The sequence below is a fragment of the Orbicella faveolata genome, unplaced genomic scaffold, assembly GCF_042242905.1.
Source record: "Orbicella faveolata isolate gen_17 unplaced genomic scaffold, um_ofav_v1 contig_2, whole genome shotgun sequence".
In the NCBI taxonomy this organism is placed as follows: domain Eukaryota; kingdom Metazoa; phylum Cnidaria; class Anthozoa; order Scleractinia; family Merulinidae; genus Orbicella; species Orbicella faveolata.
The window spans coordinates 28204745-28224708 of NW_028301547.1; the positions used below are offsets into that span (position 1 = coordinate 28204745).

The 19964-nt window shown below is 39.4% G+C and overlaps 2 protein-coding genes across 4 annotated transcripts; both read left to right on the top strand.

Moving 5' to 3' along the window:
* The first annotated feature begins 773 nt into the window (after positions 1 to 773).
* LOC110045150 (noggin-2-like) lies at positions 774 to 8265 on the top strand. Its single transcript, XM_020750746.2, has 2 exons — positions 774 to 3036; positions 6124 to 8265. Exons 1-2 carry the CDS (start codon positions 2494 to 2496, stop codon positions 6388 to 6390), a joined length of 810 nt encoding a protein of 269 aa, XP_020606405.1. The 5' UTR covers positions 774 to 2493; the 3' UTR covers positions 6391 to 8265.
* A 5215-nt stretch (positions 8266 to 13480) lies between these two features.
* On the top strand, positions 13481 to 17046 carry LOC110045172 (uncharacterized). 3 transcript variants are annotated; one of them, XM_020750777.2, is made up of 3 exons: positions 13481 to 13635; positions 14986 to 15323; positions 16335 to 17046. In XM_020750777.2, the coding sequence occupies exons 2-3, from the start codon at positions 15008 to 15010 to the stop codon at positions 16829 to 16831; spliced, it is 813 nt and encodes a 270-aa protein (XP_020606436.1). In that variant the 5' UTR covers positions 13481 to 13635; positions 14986 to 15007; the 3' UTR covers positions 16832 to 17046. The 3 variants fall into 3 exon arrangements, with proteins under 3 accessions (XP_020606436.1, XP_020606428.1, XP_089144818.1); XM_020750769.2 differs by lacking the exon at positions 13481 to 13635 and adding an exon at positions 14318 to 14758; XM_089288692.1 differs by lacking the exon at positions 13481 to 13635 and having other exon boundaries at positions 14803 to 15323.
* The last annotated feature ends 2918 nt before the right edge of the window (positions 17047 to 19964 follow it).

Here is a 19964-nt window from a genome sequence, read left to right on the forward strand (position 1 = left end):
AAACCATTTTGTTTTTTATTTGTTTGGAGTCATACTTAAAACTACAGCCGACATAATCCAGTGGAATCTCAATTTTCGGAACGAAAATTTTTTTTTTCCTTCATGAGAGCAAAAAGAGTACTTCCAATAATCTGAAGATTTGTCTGTACGTGACGTTCCTGCTGTAGTTTAAATATGGCCAAGACAAGTGCCAAGAAAGGGCTACTAGACTTCCTCAGACTCCTCTCGTAACATTCGCGGAGGCTTTGTCTGATTTTTTTCAAAAATTAAAAAAAAGTGGATTGTGCCAACGGGAAACAAGCATGGGAAGTCTTTACAGTGCCGAACAGTGCTGTGATCCAGACAGCCTGAAGACGTAATTATGAATGCCAGCCCTGCGGAAACCATTAGTCTTGTCTGTTTCGGTGTTCTCTCTCAGATCACGGAAAAATTCGACTGCGCGCATTCCGCACTTCGTATTGTTTTTAATAGCTCTCTCAGAGTATCTTCGCAACGATAAAATTGTGCACTGGTTATATGAGAGTTTTTTCCCTTCCTATCAGAACGTCGTTAGGCTCGTGTTCCGGCGATTGTGAGTACGGGCCACCACCCTCAAGTTCATCAACACCATCAAGTTCATTTATCAATGTCTGTAATCTGAATAAAGTGTGGATTTTCTTTCAGTTTTTTTGGAAATTGAAAATGAAAAAGGCTGGGTTATTTTTGTGACCTTTGGAATTAGAATGGACTTAGTGGAATCACGATTTGAAATTAAATCGGCCCATGTGAAAAAAAAAATATATATATATATATGAATAATCATGTTTTGACACAGAGTTTCTATTTACCCAAATGTTTTCACCTAAAGGCGGGACTTGTGAGAGAGTGACTTTTTGCGGCGGAGCCGGCATTTAATGTCCTCGCGAGGACATAAAATTCGCGAGAGGCAGGGACTTCCTCGCGGCTTCGAATTCACCGCTTTTGTAAACGGCTTCGCTACCAAAAAAAAAATTACTCCCGCGGGAAATTCCGCCAGCTGCGCAGGCTGCTTACTATGAATTAAAGAGTTCGCCTCGGGCATACAGTCCTTTTTGGCGGGAAACCATTTAAGTCGCAAGTACCTCACAAGTTTGCGCGGTTTGTGATAGACGCGCAGAATCCCGGCAGAGGCGAGATATAACATCTGCTACCCAAGCTACCTCCCAAGGCCCAACGCGGGCAAACGAATGTAGTTTTGGCGGGAAGCCAAGCGGACTTGAGTTATACGCTCTTGTCAAGAACTGTCTTTCCATTCTTTGAGAGAAACGTAATAATCGCATTAATCAGTTGGTGTAGGGTATAATTAGCCAATGTTTTCATCGTAAAACGATGCCATCTGTACTCCTTAACACCAAAATAATTTTGTAAATTGGATGGATGTAGTATTAGTAGAGATATGAGCCACTGATCTTTTAATGATATCATACCCAATAACGTTCTCTGTTTACCTTTAGCATTCCTTGTTACATTTTCCCAGTTTTGAAGATAAATGAGTAAAGTATGTGAAACAGTGTAACAGTTAGACAAATTCTAAAACTTTCTTCACTTTCCCTTTATGAAAATGGCGAAAAATCAAGCTTCTTCGTCTCGTTGGAGTGTTGAGTGGCTGTGCGTATTAGCCTCTTTACGTGCAAGCATATCCTGTTCCGCTTAATTTCTTCGCGTGGGTAAGTCGTTTTTGTGTTGTCTTGGTGCAAAGTGACAGCTTATTCTTGTCTGCCGAAAGAAAGACAAAGCAAGTTTTCATTGTCTCGTTAACGTCACAGTTACATCTCGGCTAGATGCAACATCAGAATCATTCAATACGCAAGTGTAATTTTTTTGTGGGGGAATGGTGACATCCCACTGTTTAATAATTTCAGCTGTATCATTTTTAAAGGTTTAACCACAGTCTGGTAATAAACAAAGTACTTCGCTAATGATGGCAAGGATTTAAGAATTGAGACTCAAACTAATCGCATTTCCATTTAGTTTACTCGACGTCTGTAAACGAATTGCAATATTTACAAAGCACACAGATAGCACACAGCTATCACTGAGAACTATGCGAGGCTTTAGACTCCTGTCTGATACCGCAGTTTACGACGTTTTCATCATTAATCTTCTCGATGCGAATTTTTTGGAACAGAAACTTGGCCAGTCTTCAAATTATGAGCTTCAGACTACATTACGTACTCGAGTCTCGCGCCATCGGGCGCACATTATATACTTCTATCACACGAAGTCAACACAGTGCCAGAATTGAATTCAGTCCGGCCGCGGGGTCAATAAAATCCCGTCTTTGGTCCAAAGAACATTTGTAATGGGAGATATTTTGGATCTTAATTTTTCGTCTAGCGTCGCGTCAAATGTTATTTAGTGTCCAGTGTCTGAGCGAAGCGTCCACAGGGTGTAAGGAGGTAAACAGAACATTTCTGAGCTATAAAAGCAAATCGGGCCTAAAGCATTAGACATTTGCTTCTGTAAGCGTAAAGCATGAAGACGTTACTAATCATCGCGACAACTTTGCTGCTGAATGCGGCGAAAATTTCGCAATGTGTTCACGCTCGGAACTTTGAAGGTGGTAGCGGTGTGCACATGATTTACCCACACGAGGGATCTCATCCTAAAAATGTCCTAATAGGCAGTGGTCTGCTATTAAAGCCAGTTGAGAGCACTCAACCAAAGAGCATAGACGACTGCGAGGAACAACTTCAGAAACCGAGCGAGCGTGATTTGAATGAGAGGCGACTTCTCAAACGCCTTGGAGGCAAGATAGATGAGCGCTTTTTGTCAGTGACTGAGCCCTCGCAGATGTCCGACGAACCGATCGTGCAACGAGTTTCACTGCGTGGCATCACGACCGCAGAAAAAAACTTTCTCAGGCAGGTTATCAGGAACGAGACTATACCTAAGATGGGTAAAACGTCCCTATCTGTTGAAAGGTTTTTGATGAAATGGCTCATTCACAAATCGGACTGTCCTGTGGAAAGAACTTGGAAGCACTTGGGGAACTGCTATTGGCCGCGGTGGATCTCAGTAAGTAATTAGAAAAGGCTTGAAATGCTATAGAGCCAGCTAAACAATATCATTTTTGTGCTTTAATGCTTAGAATCCCTTTCTATGTCACCAATTGTGGCGACTGACTGAAACCGCCAGCATATATGAGATCATAAATTTTTGGCCCAGTGGTATGCCTCGGGCCATCTTTCAGTTGAGTATAAAATTTATTTTTGGCTTGAGGCTGTAGCCGTTATTTTGAAATGTTGCCATGTATAAGAGCTCATCGCGTACGAGTTTTCCAGGCAAACCATCAGGAGTCCGTTCGTTTTATTTGAAGAAAAACAGACAATTGTCGATGAATTAGAGAGGAAAGGAGAGCAAAAGCCAGCTTACTTTGCATGTTGGTGCAGATTTGCGTGTCAGAACGATAAAGATTGGATTGTAGCCTAACACGACTCAATCTTTCATAAACAACTGCTTGGAAGTGTAATAAGTGCTGCCTGTATTAAAGCGATTTAAATATAGACCAGACGCAAAAAGCACCTGTCGAGCTAAGGTCAAAGATTCACGACAGAAATAATATTCTGTATCTAACTGGATCATATGATACACGTGTATCAATCACAACAATAAGATTCCATATGCTGTTAATATTTCGAACCTCAGTATATGAAAAATGCCAAAAAACAGCCCTATACAGCTAGAAATGGGAAGAAAAAGAATTGTTGCTGACTCAGCTGCATAGTAGTAGAGTGTAGGCATTCAAGTATTTAGAAACGTCAGCGGTTTAATTAATTGGGACCACTGAATTAACTCGAACAAAGCGGGTCTTTAGTGGTTGCACTCTCGTCTGTCATGAGCAGAACAATCGACCGTTTAGTCGTTAAGAGCCGGGCCTGTACGCTTTCACTTGACTCTTGAACCCAGCTTTGCAAATGACACAAGCCAAACAATGCGTGGCTGTTGTATAAGGATCACAGGGTCTTAGGAACGTATTTGGTCGCTAATTTTCTACATCTTGGGTTTGAATACCGACAAAAAAAATGAAAATCGTTCTTGCTCATCGTTCCCGATGTCGAATTTAGCTGGCTTTAAAGTCAGGTTAAACGAAAACAAACGAGAGATGTAAAAAAGAGTCCAATTAAAGAGGAAGAACTTGATCAACTAAAAGTATGCAGGTTTCTTTTCGGTCCGGTATAGCTCAGTAGAAAAATACTCCCAAAATAATCCCAAAAGTATAAAAACAACGTAAAACACTGAACAAACAAAGGATTTTAATGTCGATAGCGGAGTAATGCTTAGTCATACAAGTCAACTTTAGGTTTCCTTGGAACAGCGGACTACCATTATCTACAATTTATAGTTTTACCAGCGTGCCCTCCTGCGCGCTGCGCATGCAATTAATTCAACCGGGAAATACTTGCGTCAAAAAGTTTCTTTTCTGAACCGAAAAGAGATATTTAAGAACCAACGTTCTGTCGAAGGCGAAAGTTGGAGTGTACTTAGCCACAGCAATTTTATTGATAGTTCAACCGTGAACTGTGCCTTCCTCGAAAAGTTCTTTTTATTGTGCACTTACTGTCTTTATTTGCGTTAAGGTAACTTTCAACAAAAATTCGCGTTCGGCTCAGTTTACCTCTGTACGGAGTAGTTTCAGGTACTGACTGCAAACATACCACAATGTGATCCAAGAACGAAACAGAAAGACGATCCGAGCATCCCTAGCATGATTTGTGCGACTATGTTTTTTGCGATTTGGCAGCCATCAACACATATGGATATATCTATCAGACAGTTTCAAATGACCGCTGCTTAGACATTCATACCAGACCCTTACAGAAGGAGCCAGACCAATGTTATCTTTCTTACCGGCTTAATCAAATTAATCAATTACGCTTAATACCTCACGTTCTATAAATGAGCTTAGTGGTATTCCGGATCTTAACATGCTCTGAGTTTCCGGGTACCGATTGGCAGGACATTAAATTGTGCCTTTTCAAATTTGTGGAAATTATGCTAGACGGGCCATTAATGTTTTTGTGGCGTTAACGAATTCAGTGAGCCTGAACAAGCAGTCTGACAAGAATAAGCAAAGACCCTGACAACCAGACAAGGGTTGCAAGTATGCGCTTTGCAAAATAACTGACAGAGGCCACGTTTTCATGGTCAAGGCATTTATCGAGTATGGCAATCTACGATTAGCACAGTCGCGTCTAGAGCAGAAGTCGTCACTAATGCCCTTTTGTTGAGAACACGTCGTTTCTGATGCGTTTTGACCTGCCGTCCACACTCAAACGACCCAAAATTCTCATGGTGTTCATGGAAAACGCATGCATTTGAAGCGCTGTCCGCTGGAGTGGAGACATCCGAAAACTGAGCCCTAGCGTACTGGCGTGGTTTTTGAATTGACGGAGGTTTCCAAAATGCTGACGTCATTCACATTATGTCCGCATGCGCAAATGACATTTGTGGTGTTTTCCTATAGCATTTTAGCATAAGCGTTTTCGAGCAATTCAATGTGGACAGCGTGAAATCAGTTCAAACGGCAGTGTGCTGATGCAGAGTTTTCGTCTATACGCTTCATCGAAAACGCAACGTTTCAGAAAAGCATTACTATGAACGGGGCCTTAATGACTACTTCCTTCATAGCTGCTATGTAAATCCTTAAATAAGGAGATCAGTGGCTTTCAAATGGTATATTGTAAACAGGCGGAGAGTCTTTATTTGCTGATTTAAGAAAAACTGCTGTTCGCCTTAGGGGATAAAGGGTTAAGTAAACCGGAAACATTTTCTCCGACGTGTAGGTGTAGAGAGAGGGTCAAACTCCGAAACACACGCTAGAGTCTTTTAAGAACTTGTTAAAACATTCCCTGTCATAAATAGAGTCATGTTATGACTTCATTCTGGAAACATTACAAAACATAGCGTTCATTTTGCCAACGAAATATTTCATGTTGAAAGAATCCGTTTTGATCCTATTCCATTTCACGCATTACTATATTTCCTTTAACCCTTCTCCAAGTTATTTTTTTTTTTGCGTGAAACTGACTAAGCAGAAAGAGTTTTCAGGCTGCTAAGTTTACCTTAAAATAATGAATTAAAGAACGTAGTTTTCCTTCGCAGATGGGCCGCTGTGTAAACAAGCAGTGCTCGTGGCCTCATGGGATGTCGTGTGTTCCCTCTGATCCAGTCTCAGTGATGATGTTACGATGGCATTGCCGCAAAGTCCGAGACGGGCGGAAAGGGAAGAGACCTGGGGCCCAAGCTTCAAATATATCTTGTCGGTGGTCGAAGTTCCGTTATCCTATAATTAATAATTGTGCATGCAAGTGCAAAGAAAAGCCTCATGTTTCTGAAAGACTGTTGCCAGTGCGACCTCTTGGAAATTAATTAAGTTAAAAGGTAAAATGCTCTAAGTGGTGGCATGGCAACCAAAACGAAACTATACTTCATTCATCCGAAATATATGTAAAGCTCTATCTTTTGAAACTGATGGCCTCGTAATGCCTAGCAAACAGTTAGCTCCACTCCTTATACCTCGAGCCTTCCAGGAAAGGTGATGGGAACTGGCATGGGGTGGATGAACGGAGACTGGGGACTAAGACGGTGTGCATTTCAATCTTAACAGTATAACATAAACGATACTTTTCCAGCATAGCAAAAAATAACGGATCTGAAGGGAATGCGAGAAAACAAAACAAAGAGGCAGACGAATACTATTTTGTCTATTGCTGTTGCAGTACATGGTTGCAACGAATTTGTATTCTCTTCAGAAATATTCTGTTAAGTCTCTGACACTTTGCAGAAAATCTATTTATGTCGATGATTCTGGATAGCCGTTTGATTCATAACACTTTGACAAATGAGGTTCTAGTTATTTCGAGTATTGCGAAAGAACATGACCTGAAAAGATTAAATGATTGCTTCGAGTTAGCGTGAAAATCCAGGCATATCATATTCTGGTTCGAGGTAGCGTTACCGAGGGTCCGAGTTATCGTAAGTGGCTGACCGTAGTTAGTTTAGTTCAACACGGCTTAGCCACTGGATGGCAGTGATTTTCTCTTGCCTGGTGCATAATCTTCGTAAAATCCTGCGTCGTAGCTCCATTTTTTTTTTTTTTTAGAATACCTCTCTTCTCTACCCCGTCCTCTTCATCTACTGCAGTCATTGGTATAACTGGAAAGAAACGGAAACGACGGGATTATAAAAACATTTCAAGATTTCTTTCTTCAGATCGACTGAAGAAACAGCGCATAAATTGATAGTGAAGTGGAAACGTGATACAGCCATAAACGAGAGGTCGCTCGAAAATTGAACGTTGTTTAAAGAGGCGTGCATTCAGGAACGTTTCTGCGTCGTGTCGGCTTAAGCTCCTCCCAAGCTCTCAGGTTATAAGCTAACGCAAAGACCCCTAACAGGCTTACAGCAGGATTTTGCGATATTTATAAATGATTTAGTGGGTGCCAAGCACGTTCGCTAGGAGGCAATCTAAATAAATAAAAATCGGCTTAAAAGTAAAACCATTTAACTTTTAGTTGATATAGCCTTGTTAACTGCTACGATATCTTTGGCGCCCCCTTTTTTTTCTTTTAGATCACATTTCGTTTTTATATCGCTAATAAGATGGCATAGACCTCTACAGAGTCATTATAGAGTGATACAATGTCAATTTTATAAATTGACCTCGTATACCATTTTATGGTATTTTACAATGGTTGATCTAGAGGCCAGGAGGGACTCCGTTAATAGAATGTCAGTGCCGGAGCCCCGAAAATCCCCTTTACTCTCACAAACAGCTTTGAAAGTGAAATAAGCTTCACCCAAAATCAATCTGCCTTTTTTTCAGGAGCCAATAACTCCTACTTCTTTTAAATATAAAAACCACATTAACTCCAATTCTTCCACCCTGACCCTCCTTGTGAAGGCCCCTAGGTCCGCCATTGCCCTTTACAAAAACTAAGTTGGATGTGTGTCGTTCAAGTTCTCGTGAAATATATTTTCCATGCGTCCATTGTAGCTTATATTATTCTATTTTTGGACACGAGTCTCCATGAGTATCATTTTTATCTTATGTGTTTTGATTGTATTGCGTTCTTGTGTTTGCTTACGTTATGTACCTGACTGCCCTTATATGATTTTGTTGTAGCATTGCTGTCCGGTCGTTCATGGTTATTTCAGGTAGCCAATACTCTTAGCTTCCCTAATTTACTGACACGATTTGTAAATTACGAATAAAGAATGGGTAAAATAAAGCGTTGTTAATTAGTTGTTGTTGTTGTTAAAAAGAAAGGAGGTAAAAGAAAAGGGGCATTACTTGGTTAAATATTCAGAACAGTCATTTATTCTACTTGTTAGTACGATGTGACTAGCTCCGCGAGTGGCAAGATGAACCAAACCCGGCGCTGTGATTGGCTACCCGAGCGCGCAAAATAAGGCCGTCTTGCCTGTTTGGGACTACGCGCTGCTTCACTTGAAGAAAATGGTTCTTTATGCTATACAATAAATTCTCTATTGAACAAGTTTGTTCTATAAAGATGGCTGCCGATCCTGGCGTCTTTTTTGGCAATTTTTTGAGCCTCAACTGTTCTTGGTCCATAAACAGGCAAAAAAAAAAAAAAAAAAAAAAAAGAACTTGGTCACGTCCAACCTTACTCTTTCATGGAAACTGGAAAAATTAACGCGACCCGAGTTTAGTGACCACTGGTAGTTGTTGAATTAAGGCCGCTCGCGCTTATTGTTTCTGCGCATCCTTACTGCGCACGCAAATTCACACGCCACGTCATGCACGAGAGCGCGCGCTAAGTAATAAAATGAACAATGATACGGCAGATGGCCATTGCTATAGCTTTGCCTAGATTTAACGATCTTGGACGTTCGGTGACCCATATTTTTCTTTCCAGAAGCGGAGTTTATTTACAATTATCTCCACATTGTCCAAAGATGAACAAAAAATTAATGTGGGAAGTTAAAAAATTTCAAGATTTCTGTTCGCGGGACATCAAATCCTGCCATCTTGCGGCTGCAAGGCGCGTGAAACTATGGTCGCTAAATGCGAACTTGTTCTTTAAGGAATCTCACCAGTTGACTAATTCACTTAATGGGTCCGCTTAAACAATATTTAGCAGAGAACATTTCACTTCAAAGTTCTAATTGCAATATTTTTGGGCTTACAGACACTGTGGCCTTATTTGCTAACGAAGCCCAACTTTTTTAGATTTAGGGTGTCCTTCCGGTCATGTCCTCTCCAAAACGAAGTCGGTGACCCCCCATTTTTTTTACATTTCTGACATAACTAACTCATCATTTTACAGTGGTAAGTGTCTTAAGATGAAGAATGTGAATTCCACCTGATCTCACTACATGTGTCAAAACTTAACTCAGAGATGAACCTATAGCTTTACAGTGGAATACAGAAATAAAACTTCAACTGAAAATTAGCAGCTCCATATCATGTTCACATACATGAACATGTACATATAGAGTAACATCAGTCCTTTATATTGGGACTACAATTAAATGACGCTACTAGAACCCATCATAAGGGAACACAAAAACAGAATGTGTTAATCTGTCTCTATTAATTGAATACAAATCTTGGAAAGTTGATTATTCGAAAAAGTTAGTTAATTACTTAGTTTTCCTAACTGTTCCAGCTTATGCCTGTTGAATTTTTATTCAATTTTTAAAATGATTGTTATCATGCTGTACTGCTACTACATGTGTCCTGCTGCTGTAAAAATTATGTTATTTATAACTCAATTAAAAATATATAATGTGCGTGTATAGGAGACGTTTGGCTACAAAAGCGTTTACTCGCTACATAGCGTTACTAACGCTACTTAGCGTTACGCTACTTAATTAGCGTTACTTACTAACGCTACTTAGCGTTTATGTGCTACATCATGGTAGTCAGTATTTCAGTGGACTTAATAAGAAAGAAACTGTTCCTATTAAAAGCGGTGCTCATATTGATTTTATCATGTAATAAATAATTATTTATTATAAAATGATTTTACCACAGAACAAATTCAGCCACATAAAGGGTTGCAATTAGCAACCATATGTGGACATCACAACCTATGCATCACATTTGACCAAAATATGTTTATTTTCCTGTTTTTGACTGCAGTACCACGAAGAACTCTACAATGATCAATTTCTCGTCTCTTTTTATTCAACTACCTTTTCTACATTCATCCAGTAGGCCATTTCCAAGTTGCCTTTTGCCTCTGTGCCAAAACTAGTCTAAGTGCGAAACCATTCATATGACTTCCGCCTACAGGTTCATTTTCGTGCAAATCAAACTCAGTTTTGCACGACGACTCCTTTTGAAACTGAGGCACAAAGAAACATTCATCCATGAGCTGGCTCACAGGAGCCTATGATTTTTACATTTCTGACATAACTAGCTCATCATTTCACAGTGGTAAAAGTCTCAGAAAAAATCAATGTTGGAAAATTTTCGCGCGAACGTCCTTAAATACTTTATTTTTAGGCAAAGCGCTTAAAAAAGTTCTTCATGTACCTTAATTGTCTATAATTCGCCCCTGTAGAGTCCCAAGGTTGAATATTGGCTATGTTCACCTTCTTGAAAAGGCAAGGATGGGGAATTCCTTGCAGAAAATGGCATAGATGCCAACTGATCAAGTTATAAAGACGGAATAATTCTACCGATTAGGAGATACCCACAAAAGACACTTTAAAAGTAGACATCTTGAAATTAGTTGTGCTTGAATTGAAATGAAGTGAAACTCTTCAGCATTGGTCTAACCCTCTAGTCTTGTTACTAAATGAAAGCCTTGCATGTTGTGGGTAATACATGTTTGGAAATTAAGACCGAATTGATGTTAAACAAACTGATCAGAATTTTTTTGATATGTTTATATTTGTGGCTTTTACACAATTTTCTTCCTATCGTATCGCAGTCCCAATGTTGCCACCGAACAATCCGAGCACGCCCTGCGTGCCTATCTTGGCAAACGCCTGACGGCCTTCAGTTTACAGGCCTTGGTCCGTAAAAAGCCAACACAACTGAGAATAAGACACGTCCATTTAAAACGTGATGATCAATTTCAAGATCCCGAAGACAGATGTACAGCTTCTTCCTCGCTTTTGTTTTAAGAATATCACAAAGGACTTCAAGAACCAACTTCTTGAAACTATTTAACGAATTTTCATGCGAAAGACCTTTACCTTTTTCTGGAAGAAAATATCATTTTACGAGTACGAGTGAGTGCGTGCTTTACTCGAGAATGTTTTTATTCATATCATTGTATGCTCTGTTGGTTGACGCACAGAAAATCTCTATGAAACATTCTGATGCAGCAAAACAATTTTCCACAATGGAATCCCGATTTTACGGTCATCGATTTAACGATCAACATTCTTTGTGTGAGTTCGTTATATAGTGAATGTACTGTGAAGGTCTCAGTGCATATGATTAAGAGATAAAAAGAATCGATTTACCAATTTACAATCCTCAAGAAATGCCGTGGGAAACTGGATTGTTTAATTTATGAAATGCTCTTCCAAAAACAAAAACCAACACTTAACATTCAATCTGACTCTATTAAAGCAAAACTTTTTATTTGACAGTTCAAGCGCACCACGCTTGGTATTTTTGTTCTTATTCATCGATTATTTTTATCTCTTAATCATATGCACTGAGACCTTCACACGTGCATTCACTATATAACGAACTCACATAACGTATCTTATTTGAATTTGAGAATGATGGCATGGAGTCGTCGAAACGTCATTCTTGAATATCGCTGCTTTTTATTCTTAATTGTTTATCGAAAACCTTAGTTATTAGAACATTCTTTGTCCCGGCAAAATTTACAGCCGAAATTGTATGGCTTTGACTGTTGACGGTTAAAGATAAGCCCCCTTTTTGACGGTTGACGGTTAAATTTTACATCATTTGACGGTTGATGGTTAATTTTTCGGAATGAAGTTTATAACATGAAATTAGAGTGCAAACTTGGCTGTGATTTGTCACAAATGGATACAATTTTGCCCATATTTGAATAGGTTCAATTAGTCCTATAATTTGCGCATTAAAAAATAGGTCTTTGGTCTTCAACTTTTCCTTTGTTACCGCTGGACGCATTAATCGCCTGCTACCGAGACTAGAAGTCAAAAGACTTGCATAGTCCATAAATGTATTTTTGTGGCATATCAAAACGATCATTTTTGAACACCATACACACCAAACATTTCGTAAACGGTCAATGCCAATTTCGCGACACTTAAAAATCTTTTATTTATGAACGAATTTTTCTCTACGAAAAAAAGAAAATTTGTAAGTAACCATCCAGTATCGAACCCGAAACCTCTGTTTCCTAACATCCCTCTTCTACCACGACACTACGCAAAATTTAATTGTAAAAAGTGACTTTCTTAAATATCAATGATAATGTTGCCCCAACCATCAAATAAAAGCTAACCGCAAGCAAACCAGTGTGAATATGAACAATCAAGCATTTGGCAAGTGCGTTTTACTCAATCAACAAATTAAAACCAGTTTCTACCTTGTCCAGGCCTATACTAAAGCAGTTATGGCATCGTCCATTCTGAAAGGCTTGGTTACTAATGATGGCATCGACCGTTAAAAATGGCATCGACCGTTTACGAAACGGAAATCAGCAGCATAGACCCCATGCTTTAGCCGCAAGGGTCGCTGAATTGTACTGCCAGGACGCTGAAACTCCCTTCACTCGACAAAAGTTTCCCGCCTCAAGATTCCTTTTACCTTCTTTGAAGGCCAGGGAAAGTGCAGTGAAGCCTTTTTAAAATCATTCAAAAATTAAAATAGCGGCATTTTGAAGGTCCTCCCGCTGTAACCGAATGAACTGGGTCTCGCTGAACAAAGTATAGGTATCAAAGGTATTTTTGTCTTAGTTCGTTTCTACGACTTTGCTACTCTTGGATTGTGCAATCCTTGGTAAAATTATATAAGGTAAATCCTCTGAGATCCAGCATATAAACAATGTTGTTGCCTTGATCCCGTCTCAGATGAATATATCACTTTTGCACTTGACGGTATTATTTAGCTTTGTATCGCATTCAGTCAAGCACTCTAGTTAGGTTTCATTAAAAATAATGCATTGTAGCCATCAACAGTGCCAGATATGTTTTCGTGACTATCTCTGTCGATACCAAAAAGTTTCATTGGGATAGCAAACGGACAAAGAAAGCTAAGATTGTCTCTTTCGCTTTCCCTTAATTCCCTAATGTCAATAAATCAGAACTGAGATCCATCCCGTTCAAAGCAATCAGAGCTAAAAAAGAAGTCTACGTACTGACACGATCTTACACCTATCAGCTGTAAACCTTCGTTTGTTTCTTTTATCTTCGTTAAAAGTTATAAAGATCAAGATTCGTGGCTGATTTGCAAAGGAAGTGATTATTTTTTGTTTATGTGATTTTAAATGAAATTTACGCTTTATGTCTTTGAGCAGGTGAAGGTTACTTTTTTTTTTTTAAACCTCGCTTTCGTTCAACTTCCGTTTTTCCCTAAATTAGTGTATTCCGGGAACAAGATTTACTCCGAAATGAGCGCCTGTGTGGTTATTCCAGAACATACCCTGTTGCTTTGAAGTACGACTGAACAAGTACGGATATTTCAGAGAGGTATGAGAGTGATTTTTTTACTTTGGTAAGGTCAATCAAGGAAATGGTGAAACTTTAAATTAATTGTTTAAGGCCGAATCATTTCTTTCCAAAGTGGTTTCTGGAGGCGTTCTCCTAGAATATGAGGCGTTCTCCATGAATATGAACACATGAACATATGATCGGCACTCGCACGGGGATATGAACAAAAACAATATTTTTGCTCTCAATATTTATAATGGCTTTAGATATCTTATTTTTCTGAGTGATGTTCCCAGGTATACTGCTCTGAAATTATCGTATGAGTTTTGAAAATTAAATGTAATTCATGAGATTTTGGGTTTAAAGTAATTCCGAGAAATCGAGGAACTTCGGATCGAAGAGATTGCTGAAGAGATCATCTTGTTTTGGAATTTTCTTTCTTGTTGAAAGATCAAGTGCTGTATTGAGTTGTAAGCAAGGTTCGAAAAACGGTCATTTCATGCATGCGTGTAATTTAGATTTGTTTCCAGAAAAACCGAGTGATCGACTTACTTACGCTAAAATTACTAGATGTGTGAGTGAGTTTTTGATGAAGCAGGAAGTTCGACATAATTCCAAGAAATCGAGGAACGTAAAAGTAATTGTTTCATGAATAATACATATCTCCTAGATATGGCCCTGTTTGTTTTATTATATTATATTTTTTTCAAAAACTTTGTAGGGCGAACACTGAGCGAAAGCAAACCATTTTAGCCAAACAACGCCGGATTTTCGTCTAGTGAGAACGCGGAGTCAAATTTCTCAGTCAAGGCAAGTTATGCATGCTCGCATTAATTGGAACCCTATTCGGTGAAACATTTATTATGTAAGAATCAAAAATATTGTTTTTCTGCTCTTGTTTCCTTTAAGTGACGTCGTTTAAACGTGCGGTTGCTTTCTGTGGCAAGAATTGTTTTCTGGAACCCACTGAGTGTCTCCTGAGTTGGCAATGTTCTGACGGATTCCTCGAAAGATGTTCTTTAATTGACTTTAGTTTTGAATAAATTAGTACGTGTATTTTGTTCGTTTTGAAAACATTCAGCTGGTTTCCCAACGAGTGTTCGTCAGTAAGATTCATTATTAAGATCGAGAACGTTTGGTATATCAACTGATATGCAAAAAGGTAAGTTTTGAAACGGGAAGGTGCTTGCCAAAGTTTTGGTTTTTGCATCAGAACTATAATGGAAATATGTCGAGCATTTCAGATCGATTAAGATGCGCTGAACTGCCTTTTATCTACCTAAATCTGAAAGAACAATAATAGTGCAAGAGTACTATCGTATAGAATTAAATGGGAAAAAAAAGCAAATCTAGCTATTTAATTAAAACAAGCTTTCCATCTTCACACAGTTTTGCTAGTCTTGAGCGTGAGATGGAGGACCGAGCAATGCTAGCGACATTGGCTTTTAAAGCCTCAGCAACCTACGAACAAGTCCGGTCGAGTTATACAGTTGAATCTGTAAAGTTCCTCTTGAAAAAGCTTGGCATCCTAGAGCAGGAGAGAGTGCAACCCCTCAGTATACTTGAATTAGGCTGCGGTACAGGAAAATTCACTCGAGTTATGATGGAAGTGTTAGAGGGTGTCGACGCACGGGTAATAGCGAGTGATCCAACTGATACCATGATACGACAGTTCCAAAGAATTTTGCCTAAAGTCGAGGTGCTCCAGTGCTATGCTGAGAACATTGGTAGGTTTGCTTTTATCTTATTTATGTCACCTTACAAAAAAACAAAAAAACAAAAAAAACAAACAAACAACAACAACAACAACAACAACAACAACAAAAACAGAATCGGAGCATGTTTAAGGTCTCTGCACGGTGACAAGGATCATCCGACAGTTACTAGCTAAACTCATTCGCGGAAGCATTCCGATTGCTTTAAATACAATTATGTAGTTGGATTCTTGCGCTGATCATGAATATGATTGTCGAAAGAGGATAAGAAGCCTTAAAGTGTTTATCTCAAATACTTCAAGAACACTTGAAATGATATCGGGGTTAGGTTCACACGATTTGAATGAAAATATGAAAGAAACTTTTTACAATAAAAGCAGAAATTCTCGTGCGCTCATTGGCTAATTTTTATTGTCAATGAACGAATAGACACATGATTTATAATCTATGCGATAATTTATTGTAAAAACAAAAAGACGTCAGTTTATTAAATATGTATGCAGACACAGCTTAAATTTTCCGAGCTCTCGATCTTCAGGTTTCCATAATATTAAAATAGAACTCTAGCATTATTAAGTTATCTTTAATCATTGAACACGTGTACTTGAAAAAGAAAAACCTCAGGACACGTTACAGACCTTAGAGTAGTTAAATTATGTTAGTTATTTGCGTAGATTTTTATGTGTAGATTTATTTATAAGTTTTATAAATCTATTAGTATTCTATCTCCCTATCACGAATTTTCGTTCTCTGATTGGCTACGCTACTCACTGTCTATTGTGTTGTAGATAGTGAGTAGCGTAGCAGTGTGCCCTTGTTAACAAATTGACGGCCGCTTCTTCGCGTTTTCGAAGTGTGTGTGAAGAGGATTTAGATAAAGTTTTGAACGACTAGTAGATTTATACTAAAACAGTCAGACTACTCGCGTTCGATTTCTATCGCGCGATAGTTGAGTCGGGCTTAGCCATCGTCAACTATCACATGATAGAAATCTCGAGCTCATGATCTAATTGTTTAATATAGCTCTTCCAGACTCGAGTGTTGATGCAGTTGTGGCAGCCCACTGTTTCCACTGGTTTGCAAACCAAGATGCTGTGACCGAGATATACCGGGTATTAACCCCTGGGGGATCCCTAGGAATGATCTGGACCATCCCAGATGAGTCGGTTCCTTGGGTGAAAGATGTGTCAACTTTTTTTCGCCCACTGGAGGAAGACTTCAAGTGCACTACTTCTAAAGAAACCATGGGGAAAGTTTTTGAAGAAGTTAGTGAGCGCTTTACTGTCGAGAAGGATTCTAGTGTTAAGATTTCGTGGCAGGTTACCTACGATGGCTGCTACAAGTGCTTCGCTTCAAAGGGCATTTTGCAAAGTAGCTCGGATGAAATCAAAGGACAGTTTAAGACTTGGTTCGATAATGTTATGACAAAGCATTTTCCTGTAAGGAAAGAAAACCAGAAGTTCACTTTTCCTTTAGTTTTCTTGATCTGTTGGTGTAGAAAAATCAACCACGAAATTTAGGTTTTTGTGGTACATGAGGGAGATAAGCCCCTAAATGGTCGGCTTTCCTTATATTCACATCGTCTTCCAGAATATTTGTGAAGGTATCCCTTGTTTATTACATCACGGTCAACCCAAAATCCTATAAAAGCGTGTGCATGACTTTTTGTTAATTTTGCAAATGTCCAAATCAATGATGTATTTAGATATTGTACAAATAAAAATTTAGACAGTTCCGTGTGCGATATAATGATAGTTTTACTGCAACCTCAAAGCTTTACGAATACACCGACGAGAAAATAACACAAAGTCTATTAAGCCGTTACTACTTATGTCAAGTTGTGTCTCAACTAGAGTTCGCTTCATAAAGCCCGGCTTAAAGGAAACTAAGAGCTTTGGAGTCACTCCAAGTGTTATACTGTTAATACTTAGGACGCTTAAACGCTTCGGACGCTTGAAAATTTCGGACGGTTTTATTTTCGGACACCATTTTTGTCGGAAATTAAAATCGTCCGAAGTTTTTTGCAAGTGATATGAAAGGATTTAATGCTGCCCAATTTGGAAATGATTAATTGAATTAAAAAGGAAATTCCTCTGAATAGCAAATTGGACTTGGCCTACGGCTTCGTTCAAAAAATTTGGCTCTCGTTGCAATTTGTCTTTTTTTTTTTCATTCAGTTAGTTTTAAATGGGACAGCGTCATTCCCTGGTAACCAATCCGGGGTTTCGCCACATATAATTACCAAGATACAATTACCTTTAATTTGGCAGCAATTCAACAGTAAAATAGTTTATTAACACAGTAATTACTTTCAAGCTATATTCCCTCGCAAAATCTCTTAGTCACGATGGGGTAAGATCGTCTTAGGACGAGTACAATTTTCGGATTTCAGGAGCAAAATACGGAAAACCGAAAAAAATTGAATTGTTTTGCACTTTTACCTTTTAGTTGAACGTTGAATAGCGATTTAAGCCTTGAGTTTACTCTGAAATGTTGCTTGGAAGAGCGAGTAGTCATTAGGCCCTTTGCACGATCCGGTCACATGGTACAAAATCACACATGCTGGAACGCAGGTTGCACAGTGGGAAGTCCCACTGTTCAACATGCGTCCCAGCATGTGTGATTATAATAATACGTTCTCTTGCGTGTTGTTTCTCCACTTATTTTTCTATTTCGTCTTGCTCACGGGCGTCATTTTTATTGCTGTGGTGTATTTTGTTTCTGTCATCGTGGAAAGAACCCAAACGGTGTTCATCTTAATAAGGAAAATTTCCAAATAGCCCCGTGCATTTTCATGTACTACGCATGGACTCTATTTTAACGGAATATATAAAAACAATAGCCTCTATTTGGCGCGAAAATATGCTCGGATATTAGGAGAAAACGTGGCTTATATGGGACTGGACCAATCAGAAGGCCGGATTTCGCCTACGTGACCACTGTCGATCAATCACATTGCAGGATTTCAATTAAGATGGCGGATGAGGAAAATGGTACTCCCTCGGCCAATCATTTGGACCAATCGGAAGGCCGGATTTAGCCCACGTGACCACTCTTGACCAATCCGGATTTCATCAAAGATGGTGGAACTGAAGATTCGGCCCTAGTCTCCTTTTAGGGAAAAGTCCCGGTCAAAATCTGCAACCAATCAGAAGACTGGATTGGGTGCAAGTGAACCAATAAATGATATGAGCAAAGCGAGCACTAATTTTTGGGTGGGCAAACGCCCTACGCGACTGTACTCGCTCGCTTCAGCCTTTACCGTTGCTTGGGTCAACCTTTACTTTCGCTCGCGTCAGCTTATTTATAAATCGCGTGCAGCGACTTTCTTCGCAGTGAAAAGCTAGCCAATTAGATTGCAGGTCAGGTTGAATGGACCAATCAGAAGGCCGGATTTGTAACCACGTGATAACCAAGATGGCGAAAGCTTAAAATATCAATTAATTTGACCAAAAAATCGATTAGTTTTACTCTCGCTCGCGCCAGCTTGTTTATAAAAACGCGTGCAGTGACTTCCTTTGCAATGAAAAACTAGCAAATCAGATTACAGGATTTGGGTCAAGCTCGCGCCCACATTTACTCACTCGCACGTGCCTGTGTTCATCTCGCGTCAGCTTTTTACTCTCGCTCGCTAACACGCTAATAAAAATCACGCCACTACAGAAAAATCAACTCTAAAAATTTACTATTGGGACGTGTGCCGAGTCCTAGTGACTGGCGCCCAAAAGATTAAAATAAAGTTCAGTGTGTGCGTTTTACACAACAGCAAACTTTACTTTTCTTGGTGGTGTACGCGTAACTTTTGGGACTCCCCGTGACGTGGACATCCCGGTTGAATCCGTAAGTACTGGGTTTCAATTAAGTCAAAATGGCCGCCAATAAAACATTTGATAAAAGCCGGCGCAACGTAGGCAAGCAGGCTCTAATTTTTGGGCGGGCAGCAAGCTCACGTGACGAACCAATGACTTCCGTGGAGGAGGATACCCTCTTCCTTTTGCTGGTCGCGTGTCAGCAGAGGGGGATACTCCCATCTCCTGTTCCTCTCGCGTCGTCTGATGGCGTCAGTTTTTTTCTCTCGCGGCAATTGCCTGTTTTCATGTGACGTCATCATTTTTGGTCAGCATTTTACTGTCCCCCTTGTTTGTTTGTTTTTTTTCCACGAAGTCTTTGTTTGATCTGTTCCTTGTTCTTGGCATAATAGCCTCTCCGATATTCGTTTAACCGTTCCCTGTTGTTATGTCCAAGGACAAATAGACGAGCATAATTTCGCGCCAAATGGAGGCTATTGCTGGTTTTCAGTGTCACGCAATTCAAAATATATCAAAATAAAAATCGGTCAATAGATAAAGTCCAGAATCTGGGAAATGACAGAAGGTAAATATGCAAAGACTCTCGCCAAAATGCTGGTCACAGCAATTTTTCTTATGCGAGATACGCGGAGCAATTTTTTACCCAAATTTATAGAGATTTGTATGACCTGGACTGTTTGGATAGCCAACCAAGTTCCCCGAAACAAGTCACTTTTTTAACCATCATGACAGCTCTGTAGGCCGTCATGTAAATGCCGAGTCACGCAAAAGCTTAGAAATTCAAGCGTAATGTATCACAAAACCAAGAACCCATTCGGAGCGAAAATTTGTATGAATATTAGTT

Excerpts from the sequence above, each read along its gene's own strand:
- LOC110045172 (XM_089288692.1), top strand. The coding sequence starts at position 14,927 with ATGGGAAAAAAAAGCAAATCTAGCTATTTAATTAAAACAAGCTTTCCA. Across the intron at positions 15,324-16,334 it reads GTGCTATGCTGAGAACATTG|CTCTTCCAGACTCGAGTGTT; the intron begins GTAGGTTTGCTT and ends TGTTTAATATAG.
- LOC110045150 (XM_020750746.2), top strand. The coding sequence starts at position 2,494 with ATGAAGACGTTACTAATCATCGCGACAACTTTGCTGCTGAATGCGGCG. Across the intron at positions 3,037-6,123 it reads ATTGGCCGCGGTGGATCTCA|ATGGGCCGCTGTGTAAACAA; the intron begins GTAAGTAATTAG and ends TTTCCTTCGCAG.